The sequence below is a fragment of the Schistocerca americana genome, chromosome X (genome assembly GCF_021461395.2).
Source record: "Schistocerca americana isolate TAMUIC-IGC-003095 chromosome X, iqSchAmer2.1, whole genome shotgun sequence".
In the NCBI taxonomy this organism is placed as follows: Eukaryota; Metazoa; Arthropoda; class Insecta; order Orthoptera; family Acrididae; genus Schistocerca; species Schistocerca americana.
Window position 1 is genome coordinate 194599775 of NC_060130.1, and position 26491 is coordinate 194626265.

At 37.4% G+C, this 26491-nt stretch overlaps 1 protein-coding gene across 1 annotated transcript in view; it reads right to left on the reverse strand.

Moving 5' to 3' along the window:
• LOC124555906 (unconventional myosin-Va-like) overlaps positions 1 to 22244 on the reverse strand; it is a 74063-nt gene extending 51819 nt beyond the window's left edge. The window contains exons 1-5 of the mRNA XM_047129964.1: positions 22182 to 22244; positions 16336 to 16459; positions 15696 to 15885; positions 13050 to 13171; positions 9656 to 10005 (exon numbers count right to left, since the gene is read on the reverse strand). Of these exons, the coding sequence (XP_046985920.1) occupies positions 9656 to 10005; positions 13050 to 13171; positions 15696 to 15885; positions 16336 to 16459; positions 22182 to 22244 (849 nt within the window). The remainder of the gene's footprint in view (positions 1 to 9655; positions 10006 to 13049; positions 13172 to 15695; positions 15886 to 16335; positions 16460 to 22181) is intronic.
• Between the last annotated feature and the right edge of the window lie 4247 nt (positions 22245 to 26491).

A 26491-nucleotide genomic window follows, 5' to 3' on the forward strand; every position in this document is an offset into this window, starting at 1 on the left:
CTGTACTGCGTTGATGTACTGGTGGATATTGTGTGGTATGACTCCTGTAGTTGACAGTATAATTGGTATAATGTCACCTTTATCCTGATGCCACATGTCCTTGACTTCCTCAGCCAGTTGGATGTATTTTTCAATTTTTTCTCCTGTTTTCTTTTGTATATTTGTTGTATTGGGTATGGATATTTCGATTAGTTGTGTTGATTTCTTCTTTTTATTGGTGAGTATGATGTCAGGTTTGTTATGTGGTGTTGTTTTATCTGTTATAATGGTTCTGTTCCAGTATAATTTGTATTCATCATTCTCCAGTACACTTTGTGGAGCATACTTGTGTGTGGGAACATATTGTTTTATTAGTTTATGTTTTATGGCAAGTTGTTGTTGTATTATTTTTGCTACATTGTCATGTCTTCTGGTGTATTCTGTATTTGCTAGTATTGTACATCCGCTTGTGATGTGATCTACTGTCTCTATTTGTTGTTTGCAAAGTCTGCATTTATCTGTTGTGGTGTTGGGATCTTTAATAATATGCTTGCTGTAATATCTGGTGTTTATTGTTTGATCCTGTATTGCAATCATGAACCCTTCCGTCTCACTGTATATATTGCCTTTTGTTAGCCATGTGTTGGATGTGTCTTGATCGATGTGTGGCTGTGTTAGATGATACAGATCACAAAGTACCAGATACCCAGAATTAAAATTTTTAACAGAACAATGACTAGCTGATCAGATCCGTGTAATAATCAAAAGTAACAGGATACCCCAGTCAGAATCAGAAAACATGAAACAACAAGTACAACAAATACTGGAACAAAATAATATGCAATCAGAAGAAGAATAAAATACAGTAATGGACTCAAACAGCCCAGAGCAAACAAACAAAGAACACCATGCATCAATTAAACAATCAGAGGAAAACGAAATCTTAAGACAGCCACCAGAACAAGTACAAATACAACATGAAGTGACACACATGTTAGATATAGAAGAAAAATTTCAGCTGACATATACAGAATACAAAGACACAAATACAGACATTAGACCATTCTTGCATAGACCACCAAATAACCCACAAGTCGAAACAACAATAACAACTATCAACACAATCATACACAACAAAATAATTGAATACCACTATGGAAGAGTTACAACTAATGGTTTATATAGGAGCACTCACTACACTAAATATACACACTAGGTAGAGATCAGAACCAACCAACACACAGAAGAAACCCATAAAACCAGCATGGCAACACAGGCTACAGATCAGAATAGAAAAACTGAGAAAAAACATCGGACAGCTAACACAATTTATAAGAAATGAAATATCAGAATATCAGACAAAAATCAAAAATGATTAGGTAAAATCACACAACAAGAAGTGATAGAGCAATTAGATGAAAAGAAGCAGAAATTACAAGCATTGGCCAAACATCTTAGAAGATACAAAAAAAGTAAAAATAGAAGGAAACAAAACCAAACATTCAACACAAACCAAAAGAAATTTTACAATACAATAGATAACACACACATTAAAATAGACAATCCACCAAACATAACAGACATGGAACACTTCTGGAGCAACATATGGTCAAACCCGGTACAACATAACAGGCATGCACGGTGGATACAAGCAGAAACAGATACGTACAAGATGATACCACAAATGCCTGAAGTGATAATTTTGCAACATGAAGTCACCCAAGCAATTAATTCTATGCACAATTGGAAAGCCCCTGGAAAAGATAAAATAGCAAATTTCTGGCTAAAGAAGTTCACCTCAACACATTCACATCTAACTAAATTATTTAACAGTTACATTGCAGACCCATACACATTCCCTGATACACTTACACATGGAATAACTTATCTGAAACCTAAAGATCAAGCAGACACAGCAAACCCAGCTAAATATCGCCCCATAACATGCCTACCAACAATATACAAAATATTAACTTCAGTCATTACACAGAAATTAATGACACATACAACACAGAACAAAATTATAAATGAAGAACAAAAAGGCTGTTGCAAAGGAGCACGAGGATGTAAAGAGCAATTGATAATAGATGCAGAGGTGACATATCAAGCTAAAACTAAACAAAGGTCGCTACACTATGCATACATTGATTACCAAAAAGCTTTTGATGGTGTACCCCATTCATGATTACTACAAATATTGGAAATATACAAAGTAGATCCTAAATTGATACGGTTCCTAAACATAGTAATGAAAAATTGGAAAACCACACTTAATATCCAAACAAATTCAAATAATATCACATCACAGCCAATGCAGATTAAGCGTGGAACATACCAAGGAGACTCATTAAGTCCTTTCTGGTTCTGCCTTGCTCTGAACCCACAAACCAACATGCTAAATAATACAAATTATGGATAAAATATTACTGGAATATACCCACACAAAATCACACATCTGCTGTACATGGATGATCTAAAACTACTGGCAGCAGCAAATCAACAACTCAACCAATTACTAAAGATAACAGAAGTATTCAGCAATGATATAAATATGGCTTTTGGAATGGACAAATGTAAGAAAAGTAGCATAGTCTAGGAAAAACACACTAAACAAGAAGATTACATATTGGACAACCACAGCCACTGCTTAGAAGCGATGGAAAAAACAGATGCCTATAAATATCTAGGATACAGACAAAAAATAGGAATAGATAATACAAATATTAAAGAAGAACTAAAAGAAAAATGTAGACAAAGACTAACAAAAATACTGAAAACAGAATTGACAGCAAGAAACAAGACAAAAGCTATAAATACTTATGCTATACCAATATTGACCTACTCATTTGGAGTAGTGAAATGGAGTAACACAGACCTAGAAGCACTCAACACACTTACACGATCACAATGCCCCAAATATAGAATACATCACATACATTCAGCAACTGAAAGATTCACATTAAGCAGAAAGGAAGGAGGAAGGGGATTTATTGACATAAAAAACCTACCTTATGGACAGGTAGACAATTTAAGAAAATTCTTTCTAGAACAAGCAGAAACTAGCAAAATACACAAAGCAATCACTCATATAAATACATCAGCTACACCACTGCAATTTCATAACCACTTCTACAACCGTTTAGATCACATAACATCAACAGATACGAAGAAAGTAAATTGGAAAAAGAAAACTCTACATGGCAAGCACCCGTATCATCTAACACAGCCACACATTGATCAAGACGCATCCAACACATGGCTAACAAAAGGCAATATATACAGTGAGACGGAAGGATTCATGATTGCAATACAGGATCAAACAATAAACACCAGATATTACAGCAAGCATATTATTAAAGATCCCAATACCACAACAGATAAATGCAGACTTTGCAAACAACAAATAGAAACAGTAGATCACATCACAAGTGGATGTACAATACTAGCAAATACAGAATACCCCAGAAGACATGACAATGTAGCAAAAATAATACATCAACAGCTTGCCTTACAACATAAACTTATAAAACAACATGTTCCCACATACAAGTATGCACCACAAAATGTACTGGAGAATGATGAATACAAATTATACTGGAACAGAACCATTATAACAGATAAAACAACACCACATAACAAACCTGACATCATACTCACCAATAAAAAGAAGAAATCAACACAACTAATCGAAATATCCATACCCAATACAACAAATATACAAAAGAAAACAGGAGAAAAAATTGAAAAATGCATCCAACTGGCTGAGGAAGTCAAGGACATGTGGCATCAGGATAAAGTTGACATTATACCAATTATACTGTCAACTACAGGAGTCATACCACACAATATCCACCAGTACATCAATGCAATACAGCTACATCCAAACTTATATATACAACTACAGAAATCTGTAATTATTGACACTTGTTCATTTACCCGAAAGTTCCTAAATGCAATGTAACATATACTGTACAGTTAAAAGGAAGTCGCGCTTGATCAAGGTCCGCGTCACTTCCATTTTTAACCAGACATAACATCTGAGACAAGAAAGAAATAATAATAATAATAATAATAATCCCTGTGGAGGCCCGGGAAAAGAATAGGCCTCTGGTATGTTCTGCCAGTTGTAAAAGGCGACAAAAAGAACAAACCACTAATAGGGCTAACCCCCCTTTTAGTGTGATTAGTTGGTTCAGGACAGAACTAATGAAGCCTCGGACAAGCGCTGTCATGGTCGGGGACGACACTTGAACCCTATGCCCATCCATAATGGTAATGACACTGCTAGCCACACGAAAAATGAGTTAAATCCCAATAGAGGTGTTTTGCAGGACATGCTTCGTGCAACCACCATAGAAGGAAAACAAAGACAGAGGACGAGAAGGTCTGATGAAGTTAACCGACACCTCATGTTCTGTTATTACCAAGCAACAAACTTAGGAACCAACACAACTGGATAGAGATCACAATATTTTAATGTGTGTGTTATCTATTATTATTATTATTATTAAGTATTTAATTAAGTGTTTAGTGGAGTAATAAGGTGATATTATGAGGATAATAGGTAGAGTTATTATGTTGATACAATGAGGAGATATTAGATGTATTTAATGAAGTATTTATGTATTACTTATGTGATGAGGAGAATGATGTTGGGTAGGGACTGGATAGGGAACATGTCTTTTTCTTACCGTGGAGAAAGTTTATGAAAGACACATATAGTCAGCAAGGTTTGTAGTGCAAGTTGTTTTTGGTCTGAAGTAACAGATGCAAGTAAATACTCAGTTAAATTTATGCAGAAAGGTTGGGTCTATGTGAAGTGTGACACCTTTTGTAATTAGGCAACATGTCAGTAATCTGTGCACTGGAAAGTGATTAAGTGTCTTGTTGGAAATTAATGTGAAGAATGTGACACTTTCAAATAGGAAGTAAGCTGGAGAATGTTTTTAGGGAATTAACAACTATACCTATACACCACTACATACTTGTACACTGTTGAAAGATAATGAGAAGTCAGAAATGTTTATTTCTGAACTTATGAAATCTTTTTACTTACACTGAATCATACAAGGTAAGTCAAGAAAACACATCTGAACACTTGTGGGTAGATGTATTCAATATTCAAAAGGCTCTATAAATTGAACTACTTATTGTATCGGACTATATACTTGAGACATATAACTGTTCTGTTACTATTTCTGAAAATCTGATGAATGATGGGAGTTATATAGTTACTTTTCTGAAAACATGATGAGGTATATACTAAGTTTTTGAAACATTTTACCCCAGATGGCAGACTTATAATGAATTTGTTTTGTGCTTGATGTGCACCAAGTGTTACAACCCAATAGTGGCTTACTGAAACATGTAATGATCAACATTTAATTGTACAGAAATTCTAGTTTTTAAGTTTTTAAAGTGTTTCACCACAACCATATCCCACACAATGACTTTTAAATATCTAAGTGGTGTTACATATTTTCTTTGCTGTTTTGTTATTTATGTAAGCAACTATGAGTATGGGAGTGATTCTTGAATGATACTAACAGGTACAAAGACTACTTTGCCACTGAATACTATACCCACACCGCATAAAAAAAAACTGCATAACACTATCATTTTTGTAAATACCTTGAAGATACTGTCTGATAACTAGTAATATATGTATACTATTCTTTGTCTTTGAACTACTTGTAAACAGAAGGCACCATGCGATTTTATGTAGATGTCTATGACACAAAGCAAGCAAATCCTATTTTCACCGAAGTGCGTAAATGATATCGGGCGAGTTATTGACATCTGTGGGCACTTGCTTTCCTAAATTTGATACATAATATCATCTGTGTACAGTATATAATTTTGTGTATTACCTTTGTGGACATTGTCCAATTAAATCCGGTTTTAAGTGAATATTCAACCAGAAATGGTATGTAAATTTCAGACAACACCATGATCTGGAGAGGATATTTTCATTTTTATGGTTTCAGTGTTTGTTATATGACATGTTCTATGGACATTTACCATAGTGTTAATAAATATGTTATTTCATTGATGTTGTATATTATCCTCACCCACGAGTTGAACCAAACTGATAGTGAACTGGGCTGTGTGTTTAAACACACTACATGGTACCCTCAACTGGACTTGGACTTAAATTGTCATAAAGAACTTTTAGTTAAGTGCTAGATTTTACAATGTGGTATCCCGAATTGAAGCTGTGCCATGTTAGCACACCGGACTTATATTTGAACTACTATACACACAATCTAGTATCCTGGAACTGAGTAGTGCTTATGTAGCACACAAAACTTTAACAAATGCCTTGACGTTTTAGTAGTGTCTATGCTGCACACAGTATTTCATGAACTACTGACAATTTAAAATAGTACTGTAGCCATGGTAGTGCCAAAAAGGTACAGAGGACTTGTTTCTAAGATATGGTATCGCATTTTTCAGTAGCGAAATTGGTATAGTAATCTACAATAGTGCAAATGATATAGTATTTTACAGTTATGATGAAAGTAACAGAAAAGACTGTTTTCAAAATAGTATTAACTTTTCAAAAAATTTAGTAACTTTAGGAAGTCAATTGAATAAGAAAACAAATCATTTATCTTAGAATTTTCTGCATCCAAGTTAAAATTTTCAGATTGCTGAGTGTTAGTTTTAGTCTTGTTACCCTTAATGCATTAATATTTGCTTTACAGTTTTTGTCTTAGTGTAAGTATTTTTCTTTAATATTGCTAATTAGTAGTTATACAAAATTCATCAGCATTATGACATCGGACCTTTTTTTTTTTTTTTGCGAGAAGTAACCCATTCAAATTTATTTATTTACTTTTTTCCAGATGAGTTAGTATTTGCTTTTGCCTAAGGGTTTGCCTGGTATTCTTTTCACTCAAACTTCATATCAGTTAAGAAGTCATTTTTATGTTTCTCTGGTTTCTTGTTGAAATGCAGATTCTGAAAGCCTTGTTTATCTTGGAATTTTCTCATGAAATATTTCACATATGTGGTTAGGGAACATTGGATTCTGAATTTTATACACTGAAAAATGTTGTTGGAAATATCCTTGGAGCTGTGTCGACTCCTAAAAATCAAGACCATCAACAGTATGAAGAAATCTTTGTTTATGTGAATATATATTTTCATAATTGTTCCATTGTGATGATGATGATGACAAAAATTGCTGTCCATCTAACACTGGTGGCTCATGCAAAATTTTACCGATGTGCTACAATACTACAAATATAAACAGATTTTTTTTGACTGTATCGTCATGACAGGATTGACTTAATACTGTTGTGATATTAGCTTTACATAACGAACTAAGCTCATGTATGATCTTTTTATCTACATCTACGTAGATACTCGGCAGTTGGTCACATGATGCATGGCAGAGTGTAGCCTTTACCAGTGGTAGTCATTCCCTTTCCTGCTACACTCAAAATATAGCAAGGGAGAAATGACTGTCCACCTTTGTGTGGGCCCTAATTTCACATGTCTTATCTTCTTGGTACTTATATGGAAAATATATTTGGTGGCAGTAGAATCATTCTGTAGTCAGAGTCAAATACCATTTCTCTAAATTTTCTCAATAGTTTTCCTCAAAAACATCGTCTTCCAATTTGAGTCGCTGAAGTATCTCCATAATTCTTGTGTGTTGTTCAAACCAACTGCTAACAAGTCTAGCAACACACCTCTGAACTGCTTCAATGTCTTCCTTTAATATGATCTGCTGCAGATCCAAAATACTCAAGCAATATTTGAGAATAGATCACTAGTATCCTATATGACATCTGCTTTACAGGTAACCACAAAACTGGTTATCATCCACCTTCACTACCACAATCCTCACATGCACATTCCATTTCATATTGCTTTGCAACATTACATTCACATGTTTAAATGATTTGACTATGCCAAGTGGCACACTACTAATGCTGTTACAGAACAATTTTCTTTCCCTGCTCATCCACATTAACTTACATTTTTGTACATGAAGAGATAGCTGCCATTCATGACAACTAGGAATCTTCAAATAAATTTGTAGTTGAAATATGGACAACAAGCAACCCTATAATGGAATGACGATAATGAAAATTTGTGCTGGGCTGGGATTTGAACCCTGATTTTCTGCTTATTGCAAGATGTCATCTTACCATTAAGCTATCCAAGCATGCCTCATGGGCAGACTCGATCTTCTATATGTTGTTAACCATGTGTCTATAACCTACACTAGTACATCCATTATGTCTATTCCCATACAGGGGAGACATTTTAATTGAAAGTCACTTGCCCAGTGTTGGTAGTTAAATAAGATATTGCAGTGCCTGTGTTGTTCAGAAGTACAATGTAGTGGTCTGTCTGACATGTATGTATGTCCAGAGGACCACTGCATCACACCTGTTACAAAAACAAGCAGTGCAATATTGTATCTTAAGTAGAAATCTTGTCTAAGGCATCTTGTATCCCATTACAGTCACACAACAGTGAAATGTTTCTGTACATCACAGCATTATCAGTAAATAAACAGATTGCTGCCCACCCTATATGTTTATGATTTCCATTGTTTCTTTTTTGTTAATGCATTGATGTCCTAGATCTTTCACCCCTTCTACCCCACGCATTACTGTTCATGAATAACAAACATGGAAAGCAAATAACACACTGTACACATCACAAACACAAATCCAATGCTCTTCATACACTTTCATACTAAATCTCCTCATATACTCACTTTTTTACCACCACCTACAACCTTTTGACTTACAAGTGTAGTAATCTTAACTAAATTGAATATATTAATTATACCAATATAAATTTAACTGTTTAAATGTATTTAAAATTTTATAATTGAAACTTTATCATTATGACGGGGGAAAAGAAGCACAGAGCAGCAAGAATCAAATGTGAGCTGACAAACTGCCAGCTGGTATGCTTGACCAGTGCACCATGGCACTGATATGTCAAGTATTGCTCACAAATCCCTCATACTTTACTCACAAATTATTAGAGAGAACTTTACATTTTTTATGGCCCATGCATTTTGTATGGGATCACGTCCAAATGATTAGGCTATCACGAGTTCTGTGCTCATTGTGTCCCAAAACGACTTTCTGAGAATCACAGAACTCGGCTGATGACTGCTTCTCTTGACAGTCTTCTCTTAATGTGTAGAAATTAGGGATTAAGTTGGGTAAGAGGATTGTTGAGGGAGAATCATGGTGAATTAGTGGGGAGTTACTCTTTGTATAACAGTGCAGATGGAGATGACACAGTGATTAACATGTTGAGAATTGATGGAAGAAGTAATTAGTACCTCTGGTGTAGTGTTTTAGGCTGGAAGCAGTAGACTATAGGTGTTGATAAGCAAGAGTGAAAATTTCTTCAGTGGGTTCATAGCAACAAGCCATAATGAGATGTATTGAATGGTTGGACTTACGAGTTTCAGAAGAAAGTAGAAATTGGTGCGCAGGTGGTCTTAGGACTGAGAAATGAGATAAATTCCACAGAGTATTTTTTAGAAGCAATTGGAGGCCATGCTACACTTCTTGACTGCAGTCGATGCAGCAAGTCTTGTCTATTGATTACATTACCACCACCAATTATCATCATCATCTGGAATCTGTTGTTTGTACAACAGCTACAAAATTGCAGTAAATATAAGGCATACCTGGTAGATTTCTACAGCTGTATCTGAAAGAACTTCTCTGTATTCAGTGAGATCAAAATTCTGTAGACACTGTTCATTCTGTAGTGATGTGTTTTCACTTTGGAATGTTTTGTCTTCACTATACTGTTTCAGATTATGCAGAAGCCTCACAGTATTTGAAAGCCACAAAACCATTGTATCAATATCATCATGGCCTTTCTTAGTAACTTTTTCAATGGTGTAGATAGTTGCTGTCAGAAGTAACTGTACTTTCTCATAATCATTTTGACAGTCGGCATGCCTAATGTACATGAACAAAATGTATGCAGGCAATCCTGGCAGTAATGTTACAGCAATATGTGGCTTTAATTCTGCAATTAAAAGAACGTAAAATTCATAAACAATGGAAGTACTTCAATAAAGAGAACACATGAGTGAACATAATGAAAAATTATTCAGGCATATACACTCCTGGAAATGGAAAAAAGAACACATTGACACCGGTGTGTCAGACCCACCATACTTGCTCCGGACACTGCGAGAGGGCTGTACAAGCAATGATCACACGCACGGCATAGCGGACACACCAGGAACCGCGGTGTTGGCCGTCGAATGGCGCTAGCTGCGCAGCATTTGTGCACCGCCGCCGTCAGTGTCAGCCAGTTTGCCGTGGGATACGGAGCTCCATCGCAGTCTTTAACACTGGTAGCATGCCGCGACAGCGTGGACGTGAACCGTATGTGCAGTTGACGGACTTTGAGCGAGGGCGTATAGTGGGCATGCGGGAGGCCGGGTGGACGTACTGCCGAATTGCTCAACACGTGGGGCGTGAGGTCTCCACAGTACATCGATATTGTCGCCAGTGGTCGGCGGAAGGTGCATGTCCCCGTCGACCTGGGACCGGACCGCAGCGACGCACGGATGCACTCCAAGACCGTAGGATCCTACGCAGTGCCATAGGGGACCGCACCGCCACTTCCCAGCAAATTAGGGACACTGTTGCTCCTGGGGTATCGGCGAGGACCATTCGCAACCGTCTCCATGAAGCTGGGCTACGGTCCCGCACACCGTTAGGCCGTCTTCTGCTCACGCCCCAACATCGTGCAGCCCGCCTCCAGTGGTGTCGCGACAGGCGTGAATGGAGGGACGAATGGAGACGTGTCGTCTTCAGCGATGAGAGTCGCTTCTGCCTTGGTGCCAATGATGGTCGTATGCGTTTTTGGCGCCGTGCAGGTGAGCGCCACAATCAGGACTGCATACGACCGAGGCACACAGGGCCAACACCCAGCATCATGGTGTGGGGAGCGATCTCCTACACTGGCCGTACACCACTGGTGATCGTCGAGGGGTCACTGAATAGTGCACGGTACATCCAAACCGTCATCGAACCCATCGTTCTACCATTCCTAGACCGGCAAGGGAACTTGCTGTTCCAACAGGACAATGCACGTCCGCATGTATCCCGTGCCACCCAACGTGCTCTAGAAGGTGTAAGTCAACTACCCTGGCCAGCAAGATCTCCGGATCTGTCCCCCATTGAGCATGTTTTGGACTGGATGAAGCGTCGTCTCACGCGGTCTGCACGTCCAGCACGAACGCTGGTGCAACTGAGGCGCCAGGTGGAAATGGCATGGCAAGCCGTTCCACAGGACTACATCCAGCATCTCTACGATCGTCTCCATGGGAGAATAGCAGCCTGCATTGCTGCGAAAGGTGGATATACACTGTACTAGTGCCGACATTGTGCATGCTCTGTTGCCTGTGTCTATGTGCCTGTGGTTCTGTCAGTGTGATCATGTGATGTATCTGACCCCAGGAATGTGTCAATAAAGTTTCCCCTTCCTGGGACAATGAATTCACGGTGTTCTTATTTCAATTTCCAGGAGTGTATATCGACCAAATATCACATGCCTAACAATATGTCTAATATCCTCTTTGTGAAACTCAAAAATTCCTTGGTAATGTCTTTCCTTCTTTCTTATCCCTCTTCTGTTATTCCTTTGAACTTGCCTCTTCACTAGCACTTCCTCTATTGAGTTTTCAGCTGTTTCAGCATTGCTATCTAATTTGCTGGAAAACACTAGGGGAAAAAAGTAATATTGTTTCTGGAGCAGTTACACAATCATTATAACAGCACCTCTCAAAATATGGAATAATTTTAACATCCTGTTTATTGGTCTTCAAGATATACTTACACCCTGCATCCTTCAGCACTTCAGTTTGCAATTTTAAGCTGTTCCGGCATTTTGAAAGTTCCTCTTTAGCTAAATCTAATTTTTCTTGAAGAACCTGGAATTTGTACACAACACATTTAGAAATAATTAATATATCCAAAATGTATTTTGCCATTTGCACTGATTGTGGTAAAAGTATAAGGAAACAAAACTGTATTTGCAGGCAATGGATTGGGAAAAAATAACAAAAAATAATAAATGTGGGATTAATTATAAAACTGCTGAGGAAATGATTGCACTACAAATTGCATCTATTTGCAAACCATTACAAGAAGAATTCCAGTGATGATGTTAGATGAAAAAGATCTTGCATTTCTCCTTGGACCATACTGATTTTTTCAATAATGATGGATGTGCAGGATTTATGTAAAGTTCCTTATTATCAAGTGAGAAGGTATCATGAAAGGTTATCCTCAGGAGTCACATTCTCTGGCCACATAAGTTGGAACAATATAGTCATAAGATATATTCATTGTATCTCTGTCAATTAAACCTTATACTTATTTCCTCACAAATCATTTGTAATTATTGGTCCATGTACATTGGGTGAAGTTTAACAAAACACAAGAAACTAAATACAGTTCATCAGCATTCTTAAAATAGGGACTTCATAGTTCAAGGATATATTAAACAGGTTGGGAAGCCACAGAAGATGATCACAGCATTTACAATCATATAGTCATATCAGGAGGGTGAAATCTGTAACTCTGGGCATACCAAGAGTATCCTGAGAGGAAGCATTCAGTAAGTAATGTAAAGAAGGAGTACAATGCTTTAACATTTCTGGCTCGGTTCTTTACTGCATTATGAACATGAAATCTGCAGCTAAATGACAGATGCAAAGCTGCCATGATTTTTCTATGCTGAAACCAGTAGATTGTATACCATAATCAAAGAAATGAAGCAGATGATGCAATACTGGTAGAAACTATACTGCTTTCAGAATAAGATTTTCACTCTGCAGCAGAGTGTGTGCCTGTCAGGAAGTTTCACTATACTGCTTGCATATAGTGGCAATGAACTGATAACTCATTACAAAAACAGCAATAAATTGGATAATAATATTTTAAAATATAACAACTGGAATTTACATAATTATTCGTGGTATTAGCAAAGTTTTCTCAGATGAGCTGCAGCTTGGCACAGGGTAAATGACAGCCAGTTGAGTCTTTAATTAGTACCCAACACAGTTAACATGTCTGCAACACATATCATTGTAAATATAATGCTTTCAATCAAAATTTCCATAATCAATCTAATGTTCATGACAATTTTTGTAACACATGTATATCTTCCAACATGCCTGTGTGAGAAGTGAAACCATTACAGATATGTTGACATTACAACATTTTATTTCTGTGTAAAGAATATTTCACATCAAGTTGCTGTTAACCTAATAAAAATATACTGGTAATCTAATAACTAACATATTCACACACGCCTTATTGCCACATTCTGCAAAGTAGACGTGAAAGTTAATTTAGCATCAGTTCCAGTCAACTCTACTCTTCATGAAAGAATGCCACTGACATAGGAATGAAGGTGAGTGACCATTATGTGGAATCGTGATGAGGTTGGGTGAATGTGCATTGCTGTTGTTCAACTTTTAACATATTGTTTCTCAGCCACTCATGTGCACTAGTCCTGTCCATTATCTTAGTTGCCTCAGCCAGTTTCCAGCTGCAGTGCTTCATGATAAACCAAGTTACTTCTCATACTACAGGAAACAGACTCAGAAGGAGTATGGATTTCAGTTTGAACTTTTCAGTGCTCCAGGCAAGTGTGTTTTTAAGTGCAAGTACATTTCTTAGGTAAGCACAGCCCTTCCATCAGATTGGAGTGACATTAGTTAGCTGGAAATTAGTGTTTGAGACAGTGAGATCAATGTGGGAATGTTTAGCTTCGATAGAAATTTTTAGAGTAATGTCTTTGTGTGAGTCTTTCTCCATTTACATTGACTTTGAACTTCCTTTTTAGTTATTATTGACAACAGCTGCCAGTAGCCAGCTGGAGGTGATGTATTCAACTGACAGCATTTATCATTTTCCAGTCCAGAGCTCATATCTCTGAATCTGTCCTGAAAGTAGTTTGGTAAGGACAGGGTTTTCAATTATTGACTCTGGAGTAGTGAGAAGTTCAACCCTCTCTCACAGGTCAAGTCAAGGCTGGCAACCCTTATTTCAACTGACTGGGTAGTGTGGCAGTGCCGAGAAGTTATCCAGTTCTACTAATAATGCTTCAGAGTGAATCTACAGAGCAGTAAATCACATTATTTGTGTAGCACACTGGCCATTGCTAAGAGTAGTGCATTCCAACTGCTGCCATGGATGGAATTGCATGCAATGCCACAGAAGCTCTGACATATGGACAAAAGGAATGTTTCAAACCCAACATTGCATAGTAATGAATGCAGCCATAAGGGTGATTGTTGTTTTAGTAATATAGTGGAGTTTAATAGCTGTTATTAAAATAGAATAAAAAGTTATGAAAGTAGTGATAAAATTATAATATGGTTTATAGGAAATTAGGAGTAGCATAGTATACAAATACTAGTTTGACAAAGAGAGAATGAAATTTTTCACAGAAAAAAAACAAACATGAAGAAATTAAGACTGAAGATGAGTTGTGTAACAACTGCAGGTGTAAATTGATTCCAATAGAAAATAAATGGTTTTTTTATTAACAAGAATATGAATTTTATTGGCTGGAAAGACAATTTCTGTCAGAGTTTTGCTTAATTGAATAATAAAGGTAATTATCTCATGTTAGTGCGTAGGTGCTCACCCAGAGGATACCAGCTTTAATGGTGATGATGGAAGAAAGTTTCATCACAGGAATCTGGACAAGGGGATGAGGCAGGGAAAAGGTGGAAGCAGAGAAGAGAGGTGGGGTAACATCCCTAAAGTGTGTCACTCAGTCATTATGAGAGGGTATTTTGTACTGTTGGTTATTCCTCAATCAAATGTGAATGTAAAGTTTTACAAACACCCTCCAAGGATTTGATTTGAAGAATGTAGTATGTGAAGTGAGAGTTTACTTTCATTCCATGCTAATCTGCAATGACAGAAAAATACTACACTGCAAAAGCACTCAGCACAGTCAACTACACAAGAAAAAAAAGAGAAAAAATGAAAAAAAGAAAGACGAAAAATGAAATGGACACTTCACTGCTGGGTCACAAGATGAAAGCAACAAACATTTTCCACTAGTACCTGACAGAGAAAGCAGCATGGTATTTGTGCTTAGCCATGAAGTTCAGCATTAAGTAAGGGACTAACTGGAAACATCTAAAAAATTGGCATAATTATGAACTCTTAAAAAGACCACAGAAAACTACAAATATTATTGCTGATTTGGCCTCAGTCCTCTATGCATTCTCCTATTGTTAAGTTTTGTTACTGAGAAGAAACCATAGAATTATACATTGTTTCCCCATTATAGCAGTCTGTATTATCACCTCTTCATGCATGTGTGTTTCCTCCTAAGACATCCTGTACATGCTATAAGCTGTTTTAATGAAGTTTTTAAACATTAATATGATCTGAATTAATATTCACCAGCTTTTCTGAAGTCACTCTTATAATTTCATGTTGCATAAAAGGGGGGGCTTTTAGTTAAGCTTGGAGATAAAAGCTTGTGCTGATTATCATTCTCCTCTCTGAGTTTCTCATTTTCTTGTTGGAATTGTTCTCTTTCTGCTTGCCACTTATTTTTCTCTTGGTGCAATTCATCTTCCAGCTGCCTACATGAATTTACAGTTTAAAGAGTTAATGATTCCCAGACTTAACAAACAAAAATAAGATATGGTACTGCATTTTTGCACATACCTGTTTATCTTCTTCTGTGCTTCAAATGCCAGTACTAGCTCCACAACCTCATTTATTAAGTGTACATGACTTCCATAGTTGATACTAGCAACATTCTTCAAACCTTCAGTTTGCTTTGCTAGAATACTGTGTAACTGAATGCATTCCTCTCGCCATCTGTCAACTTCAAATTGCAGCTGATTGTACTGCTCTGAATGAGAAAAAATTTATAACACTGTCATAAATAAATGAAATTAATACTAATTCAAGTATAACAAAATAACACCAGTCGTGTAGAAAATCAGATGTTATGCTGTTGAACAGTCACCTGTGAATGTCAAGTTACCATCCCTAGAGTATTTGGAAACACAGACTTAAAATGCACATCAGGAACACATTCTCAAACATTATATCTATTATATTTGTTTTAGTGTTATAGCAATTTTATACCTTTAGCATGTAGTATGATAGAATAATTATTTCTGTCTAGAACTGGCAGTATTTGTAAAAACCTGCACTTACAGAAGTCCTCAATTATTAGAAAGAGCGTCTATGGAGGGAAAAAAACTGTTTTTCAGAATGAAAACCATGAACTTGGCCATTTGGGAACAACAGCAACAAGAAAGATCCTTACTATGATGAAGGAACAATTTGAACTTACTTAGCAATTCTTCTCGTCCTGGTCCATCATCTAATGTTTGATTAGAACAGCAATCATCGAATGATAGCTGAAGTTTAGTCATATTTGCATGTAATCTTCGATTTTCCACTTCCAGTTGCTGCAACTGAAATTGAAATATAAAAGGTGTCTCAAGAATGATGCCTCAGAGATAACAGATACTTAAAACAGAATTAAACTGACTCAACACTGCTCAGTTTATGTTCCTGGCTCAAAAAAGATTTTTATGTAATGATGTCACTTATCATTTTTTATGTACAATTTGAGGTACCTTAATATGCAGTGGTCTTTGTAGTATTGCATACTTGAGATTACCTCAGAGTCTGTCACACATCTATAAGTATGAAGAACATTGTCTCTTAACTGTGTCCACATTGGAGTCTATTTCTCAACAGAGTATTTGTTAAACAGACATGCTGTAAAAATGTCAATTTTCTCTGGTCCTCTTCCGTAACAGTTAGTTGAAAATGGAGCTATTTATACTTTTTAACACTACTGGTGAATGGGGTTGTTCATATTAGTAATTGGGTCTTTTGCAGCTCTGTTTATTTTATAATCAGTTTCATCATACCAATAATAAACACCCACAGCCACTGCACATACCAAATGTTTAACAGTGTCATGTGTAGCCTGCAACATCAAATGTTGCCTAAAGAAATAGTTGTTTTATGTTATGGACTAAAATCTACATCCAAGTTTTATTGCAGTTTCAACACCATGTCTAAATGCCATAATAAACATTTTTAAAATACTCTAATGCTAACTATGAATGAACACTTTTTAAAAAACAAAAATGATGACATTGTAGCCTCGTTGCCTGGGAGGCCCCATCCAGGAAAGTTCAGCCCCGGGTTGCAAGTCTTATTTCAGGTGACGCAATGTTGGGTGGCTTGCATGTCAGTGGTAGTGGTGGTAGTGGTGGTGGTGGTGGTGGTGGTGGTGACACAACACGGCCGGAAATCGAACCTGGGCCCACTGCGTGGCAGGCAAACACATTGCCACTCAGCTAAGCAGGTTGACTACTAATAACAAATCAACATACATACACTGCAGACCACCATATAGTGCACAGCAGAGGATACTTTGTGCCACTATTAATCACTTCCTCTCCTGTTTGACTTGCAAATGGAGCAATGAAGAAATGAATATCTAAAAGCCTCCATACAGGCCCTAATTTCTTACATCTTATCTTCATGATCCTTATGTGAAATGCATGTTGGTAGCAGTAGATTCATTATGTAGTCAGACTCAAATGTTGGTTCTCTAAATTTCAGGAATAATGCCTTGCAGAAAGAGCATTATCTTTCCTCAAGGGATTCTCATTTAAGTTCACAAAGCACCTTCATAACACTTGTGTGCTGATGGTGCCATGTACCCCTCATTCACCTAAAGGGATCAGCAACCCCTCAGACACTGAACCATCATGGGCTTGCATATGTACAAGGTATTGCCTCACTGCATTGAACTGATCACATAAAGGATGACAGACAGCAGGACGAGCACCACCAGAGGTCCTCCACGTCAGGGACCTATTTCCTCAACTGGGTTGTGTGCAGAACTGGATTGGCATGAATTCCTCCATGTCCCATCTATACAGGACAGTGCAAGCCAACACGATTTGACGGTTCACCACACCAGGGTTCTGGGCCAATTCACACACAAGCTCTAAGCAGCTAATCAGTCAGGGCCTGATCAGAAGCCCCCACAGCAGCACTTATAACTTTGCAGTGATATCCTGAGACATACCTGTCAACCAGCTATGTTGAGCACTCAACCTCTGTCATTAGGGACTATCTGTGGCATGGTCTTCATGCCCCACAATGTTTATTCACTGAGTGTTCCAGGTGTGTGCCTGTTAGTGTCAGAGAAGTTGTATTATATTTTATTGAGAAGAGTTTTCCTTTGTTATTAAATCTCTCTATTGTGGTTGTAATAGACCCTTGTTCTTGTTTAGCTGTATCTTACTATTTCTTATCAAGCATCTACCCATGGGACAAATTGCAGATTGAATCTACTGGTAACAAATCCAGCTGCCCACTCTGAACTGCTTCATGTCTTCCTTTAATCCAACCTGATGGGGATGCCAAATACTTGAATGAATGAATAGCACTAGCATTCTATACACCATCTCCTTTATGGATGAGCTACACTTTGCCAAAATTCTTCAACTAAAATGAAGTCTACCATTCACCTTCCCTACTGCCATTCTAAGGTATTTATTCCACTTCATATCTACATCTACATCCAATCATTTGACTTATGTCATACTGCACAACCACAGAAAAAAAACCTATACAAAGGGTAGAAACTGGCACATCCCCATTATGATTACAAAAGTGGCCTCCTGCTGCTGCTCATTTGATACAGAAGTCTTATGATAACACAGCTATAAAACATTCTCATAAAAATTGGAGTATGCCATGCTGAAACTTTTGCTTCCACTGATAGAAATGCATTGCACAGAAGCTCGTTAAAAAGTGTATAATCAACTGTTTGAAATATTTCTCAATAATAGTTGCAAAGAGGATCCAAGTTTGTACCATTTATCCATCTTATTTGCTAAGTGAATAACAATTTCTGATAATTAGACAAAGTTAATTAGCAACAGTTAGAAAAAGTACCCTTTTAAGAAAGTGTCATTTGCAGCCTGTCTAAGTTTTCTGATTTATCATGGTATAGTTCTCTAACTGGATTCTTTCATGTCATGGTATAGTCCTTTAAATACATGTTTACATTAAGAATATCCCTCCTAACAAATCTTTCTTACTACTATATTGAAAGTCATTACTGAATTGAATCTTTACAATAGGAAATGTTCCCATACATCACAGCTATTAACTACAGGCAGTGTAGATAACTGTTATGAGCCTGTAACAAGAGGACTGAGTGGAGGGCAAAAAGTTTCACTTCTTAATCAATACTGGTTCTATGATACTGGTATAGGATAATTGCGGATTAGAAACTGACATTTGTTTTATGTGGGTGACATGAGCTGTGTACAATTTAATAAAGTATTGAGGAAGATTAGCTCAACATCCTTCTGGTAATGACAAATCAACCATGTCCTCCTCAACAGTGATATCTCATCATTCACCATAACTGATTTAGGAAAAATAAAAAACATGTGTTTGAAACCTGGGAAAATAGGCAACTTTATCTCCACAAAAAATTAAGACCTGCCATGCAAGTGCATGAGGTCGGGCTTGCTGATCACAGCTTACTGTAATTATGATAGTGCTATAGGTTAACATCAACAGTGATCTGATAAACAATTAACCATTATGATAAAATTCTCTTGGCCTCACAATAACATCAAATGGTGTAAAATCATCAAGCCCTTGGGCCAAGTACTCCTCTGCCATTGTCAAGTGGTGACTATCTTTTGGTTGCTGCCATCATACTTATACAGCAGTGCTTCCTTCTTTGTTGTCACTGGTGTTTGCTCCACTGCCATATAGTGTAATACTTTCATTGCACACCCACAGCACCCACTTCAATTTTCTGATGGTAGGGTCCCAAGGATTGCTTAACTATAGGCCATCAACTTCATTGAGAGTGTTGTTACAAATTTTTATCTCTATTGCTTTTTTAATTATGATATCCTAGAAACAACACATCTGTGTAATAACTGATGTCTTTTTGAATGAAATGTGATGTCTGTTTTCCAGAGCATGCTCTGCTACCACTGATCCCTCAGGGTAACAAAAGTGAAAGTATCTTGTGTTCTACTCAGCACTGTTCATTAGTATGCACAGTCTGTCCAACATAAAAATATCCACACCCACACAGTATTTTATGTACTACTGGCATTCAAACACCCATACCATCTTTCAAAGGACTGATGAGTTTTGAAACTTTTGTTGGAGCCCTGATGACCGAATCTATTTCATGCCTCTTTAGGAAATGGCTGATCATTCCCATTATTGAGCCATAGAATGGAAAAAACACAAGCTTATATTTCTTCTTGTGGGCCTTCAGCTTCTATGTTTCCGGGAAGATGGCTTTTGAAATCTGGCGATTGTTGTAGCCGTTTTCCTTGAATACTTTCTGTAAGTGACTCAGTTCCTTTGGCAACCTTCCAGTGTATGAGAGAGCTTTCTATTGATGCACCAAGGTCCTCAGAACAAAACATTTCTGTGACAGATCGTGATAGCTGTTAGCTTGCAGATCCTGATGTGTGTGGGTGGATTTCCAGTAAACACTGTGACTGAGACACACATTGCCTTACAGCAGATGAGGACATCAAGGAACAGCAAGGCACTATAGGTCTCCACCTCAATTGTGAACTTGATATTGTCATGGATATTGTTGATGTGATCCAAGAATTACCCCAGTTTTTTCACATCATTGAGACCAGATGATGAATGTGTCATTGATGTAATGATAAAAGCAAACAGACTTTGCAGGAGGCATGTCCAGCATGATGTTCTCCATAAACAAGTTGGGTATAACTAGAGCTAATGGACTTTCCAATGTGAGGCCATCCATCTGATTTTGTATGATGGAGAATATAGAAGGTTTTAATCAGACAAAAGCTTTTCACTGGCTGTGGCTCCTGCAAATCCTAGTTGCTTTTATCATTACATTGACAATACATTCATCATCTGGTCTCATGAATGTAAAAAGCTTGGGGAATTCTTGGACCACATCAACAATATTCATGACAACATCAAATTCACAATGGAGGTAGAGACTGGTAGCGCCTTGCACTTCCTTGATGTCCTCATCTGCCATAAAGCAATTTGTGTGTCAGCCACAGTGTTTACTGGAAACCCACCCACACATACTGCAGATACCTGCACATTAACAGCTATCACTATCTGTCACAAAAATATTCTGTTCTGAGGATCTTAGTGCATTGTGTGGAAGGTGTCTCAGATGCTGAAAACCTGCTGAAGGAACTGAGCCACATACAGAAAGTATTCAAGGAAAACAGATACACTAGTTACCAGATTTCACAAACCACCTTCCTGAAAACACAGGAGCAGAAGGACCCTGAATAAAACTCAATGAAGCTTATGTTTTTTTCCGTTCTGTGGTTCATTAATCAGAAATTTTAGCCACTTCTTAAAGGGGTATGAAACAGATTCAGTCTACAGGCCTCCAACAAAAATTTGACAACTCACGAGACCTGTAAAAGTGATGTAGGCCTCAGAATGCCAGGAGTATATAAAATACTGTGTGAGCATTGACAGTTTTCTGTCAGACAGAACATGAGAGATGCTTTCCCCTGTCATGTCATAAGAAATCAGTGATAGTAGAGCATGCTCTAGAGTATTCACATCATACACATACATTCACATCATACTGCATTCAAAGAGACATCATTTATTACATGGACTAGTTGTTTCTGGGACAGCATAATTAAAGAAGTGATAGATAAAAGTTTGTGAAAACACCCTCAGCAAAGGTGGTAGCCTACCGTTGAGCAAGGATTGTAAGACAGCCACAGAAAGCTGAAGCAGGTGCAGCAGGGGCGCAATGCAAACATTACCCCATATGGTGCTGGAGTGAGCACCAGTGACATCATGTAAGGCAGTGCAGCAGTAAAGGATGTTAGCGGCAACCAAAAGACAGTCACTACTTGACAGTTGCCAAGGAGCACTTGACTGAAAGCTTGTGAGTTTTAAACCACTAGCTGCAACTGGAAGTTCAAGAGAGTTTTAGTGGTACATATCACTGCAAAACCATGCATTAATATAAATCCTCCACAATATTTTAAATGACTCCACATCATACTTAATCAACATGGAATGAGGTTCAGAAATGTTATATTTATGTATGGCCAACTTCACTGATTTGTACATCACTAAAACTAACCGACTTACAGCTAAGATCTTCCCAATTTCATATTCAAAAAAGATAAAAGGAGCACTAACAACTAGCCCCATGTTAGCACTTTGCCGTCCTCAAATCTCGTACAAATTTATACACTTGGCGCTGGCAGCACTAATTCAGATTACTTGGCTTGTCACTGGCCACTTGTCACCTTTCCATAGATGACAAGTTTCTAAAACATTGACTTTTGTGAGCTTTAATTTTCCAGAAATCCTCTATTTTCCATGTCATTCCACAAACTCAAATTTTCTTTTCAAGTAACTTCTTTGCAAGTTCTACACTGTTATAATAATCAGCCATGAAGAAGTGGTGCCACTTTCCCTCAGAAGGTGTCAATAGTTCCATCACTGTTTTTGCTAAAGGCTGTCCAGCACCGGAATATATATCGAATGAAGAAATGTATACTGTACTCGAATCACACAGCATCCGAATGAGTATGCTGTATTTCATAATTTTTGATGGATTATAAACTTTAAAATTTAACTGTCCACCCAATGGTGTCATTCCTTCATCAGTTGAGATGTTCTGACTTGGATTAAACATTTCTTCAAACTTTTTGGAATTGCACTTTGACTAGCCGGTCGGCATTATCCGGTTTACTGTTGCTGTTGGAAAAATGTAAAAATGATAATATTTGTCTGAATTGGTTGCAGGACATTACTATGAAATAAACACAAGTGACCTCAACTTACAACATTAGTCTTCCTTCTTCTCTGACTTTTGAACTATGAAAATGAAATGTGCATATGGCATATTTTGCCAGGGGTACCCTTTCAGGGAGTTTGTCAGCTGCAAGTCGTTTTAGTTGATTTCATTTTGATGACTTACATGCCGGTATTGATGAGGACAAAACAATACCCAGTCCCCAAGCAGAAGAAACTGCTGACTCTGCTGGTAATCAAATCCAGGCCCCTTAAATGTCATTCAGCCACACTGACCACTAAACTATGAAGGTGGGAGTGAACTATGAAATGCAGTTAAAAAAAGTTCATAATTGAAGTATCAAAAATTTCAGTTATATGCTTAAAATAATTAGACATCACTTTTGATTATAGATCTTCACAGTTATTAATTTACAAGATATGTCCACAAAGCAAGTTCCATTTGGTTATATAAAACAAACGTGCACAGACACAGACAAAAAAAATATTTATTGTAAAAAGTCTGCAACTGTTAAACTACTTTTTTACATAGCTTCGAAAATTTTGTAGACACTTGTCATACCGTGGCACAAGTTTTTGTATGCCTTCTTCATAGAAGGTTACCACCTGTGTATTCAACTATGTGGTAACATGTTCTTTTAGCTTGTCATTATCATTGAAGTGTTGACTACCAAGGACAGATTTTAGGTGTAAGAAGAGAGCTAGGAGCAAGGTCTGGGCTGTACAGAGAATGATCAAATGCATTCCAGTGAAATTCTCATAAGAGCTGTGAGGTAGGGGAAAAAACACCACCTTTTGACAGTAATCCTTGGCGCTTGTTCTGTATTGCACGGCACAATTTCTTGATGGTCTCTCAGTAACCATGTGCATTGATTTCTTACCATGAGGCCAATCAATCAATCAATCAGCAAAATGCCTTTTCTGTCCCAAAAAACGGTGCACATGACTTTCAGAGGTGTCAAGATTTGCTTAGGCTTAACCTTTGTTGGGGATGAAGTGTGCCTCCATTCCATTGATTGCTGATTTGTTTCAGGGGTGTCTTACATTACCCAAGTTTCATCCCCCCCCCCATGACTATCTGAGAAAGAAAACCATCGATTTCTTCACTGTACTGTGTCAAAAACTGAAGTGCACTGCCCATCCATTGTTTTTTGTGTTTTTCAGCAAGAAATTTGGGTACCCAACATGAGCAAAGTTTCTGAAGTTTCAGTTTTTCAGTAACAATTTCATGAATTAGTGATAGTGAGATTTGCAGAACTTTCATAGCAAGGGCACTAAGTGTAAACTTATGGTTGTGCTTAATCTTCTCTTCAATTGTGTGAACCAGTTCATCAGTAACCACAGACGGGCGTTCACTCCATTCTTCATCGTGAACTTGATCACGTCCTTCATTTAACAGTCTGACCCATCTTCTAACCATTGAATCACTCATAGCATTTTGTCCATAAACCTCACAGATTTTCCAATGAATTTCCTTTGGTTTAACTTTCTTTGCATTTAGAAAATGAATCGCAGATCTGATTTCACACGTGACGGCATTTTCAATTATGGCTGACATTATAAAGAAGCACTACAAAGCACATGTCGGCAGTAGCAATTTGAAAATGGCTTACATGTCCTCTCATTGAGGCAGAGTAGCTGCTGCAGATAGAAATAGAAACAGAACTTAATTTGTGGACTACCCTCGTATTATTCAGTGTGGTCATTTAAAGATACAGAAGGGATGAAATTATCATGACTAGACTTTTGAAAATATATTTCTCATTTATCTGAAACAACTCTGTATCTTTATAGTAATTCTACTTTTTTAATAAAAATAAGGAAATGTGATTTTTGGATTATCTTAGAAGAGAATAATTTACAATAAGCACTGTAACTACTCACACCTCAAGTGGAGGGTCATTACTACAGTAGCACCGGCAATGCCTGAATGATAAATTCTGATTTAAAGACCCTGTAGTTAGGTCACTATTCCCATTTAATTCTGTTCTTTGATGTGGCCAGTATTCATGATCGCTGATAAGCTCGGCAATATTTACAGTTAACAGTGACTAAAATAGCTTTTTATGGATTTAAAATTTTTATTCAGTCATAGTCAGAGGAACAATACAATTCGTTTCTACATCTTATGTTCTCAAAGTCTCACACTATTTACTGACAACAGAAGTAAAATTATGCATCTTTCCATAGTATAGTTAACACCATAATCTTGAATTATGATGGAAATAAATTTTTTCAAGTCTCTGTTCCTTTTTACCTACATTTTAGCCCAAGAAATATTTTATACTTCAGCTAAAGCCAATGACTGATTTAGAAATATCTAGTAGGTGTTACACAAAATATGTAACAGGAAAAACAAAAAGAGTCATTAAGATGAAAAGTTCTCCTCATGCAGATCTTCTCAAAGAGTGGGTCTGCCTATCACATTTATGATGGATTTACTAATAACCTCATTTGTTTTACTTTTAGCCATCTGAGGGCCTATTAGTATTAAATTTTTAAAAATGAAAAAGTGATTTTTGATTAACAATCAATATTAGTCAGCAGAGAAAATAATATTTCAATAATTTACTTGAATTTGCAAGATGAGCACCAAACTTCTGCCTGATACATGATACCCACAGTTAACAAATGTTACAGTACAGATTTTAAACCAATACATAATAATAATCTTTCACACAAATAAGAAGATATAAGTAATGTCATTATGTTGAGTCATAATTAGAAAAACATGGCGTAAGAGCAAAAAATAAAAGAATTAGAAACTATCAAAGGAAGTTCATCCCCCCCCTCTCACCCTTTCAATAGGCAATTACATTTTAAAATCAAAGGTTTACTGTCAGTCATGAATCACAGCAGTTTGACAGCCTCCAGATTATCATGGCTTTCCAAAGTTGCTAAGGCTGCATATGATATGATGTGTTATTTCTTCATTAATTTTCATTTTATTGACAATGAATCATTCTTTGATGTCAAATGTGATTGTCTGTATGAGACACTTGGAACACAGACACACACACACACACACACACACACACACACACACACACACACTTAATAGGGAGCATGTCCACCGTTTTCACATGGATAACAGTGGTGAGGTGACACATAATGGCATGTAAGCAGTGAGGTCTTGGTAGGTCACTGTATGGAGCTGGCAATACACCTGGACACCCAAGGCACCCGATTTCCATAAATTCCAGGGGGGGGGGGTGGGGGGGGATGACCTCTGATGCCACATTCAATCAGGTTCAGATCTGGCTAATTGAAGTGGCCAGCACATAAATTGGAACTCACCACTGTGTTCCTTGAACCATTCTGTCACACTCATGGCCCTGTGATATATCACATTATCTTTTTGAAAAATGCCACTGCTGTCGGTAAACATGATTGTCATGAAGGGGTACATGTGGTCTGCAACCAATGTACGATACTCCTTATCCATCATGGCCTAGCGTAAGCTCCACTGGACCCGTGAGTGTCTACTTGAATGTTCCCCAAAGCATAATGGAGCCACTGCCAGCTTGTCTCCATTCCAAGTGAAGGTGTGAAGGAGATGTTCCACTGGAAGGTGACAGATTTGCACCCACCCATTGGCATGATGATGATGGCATCGGGATTCAATGCTCTGCCACTGC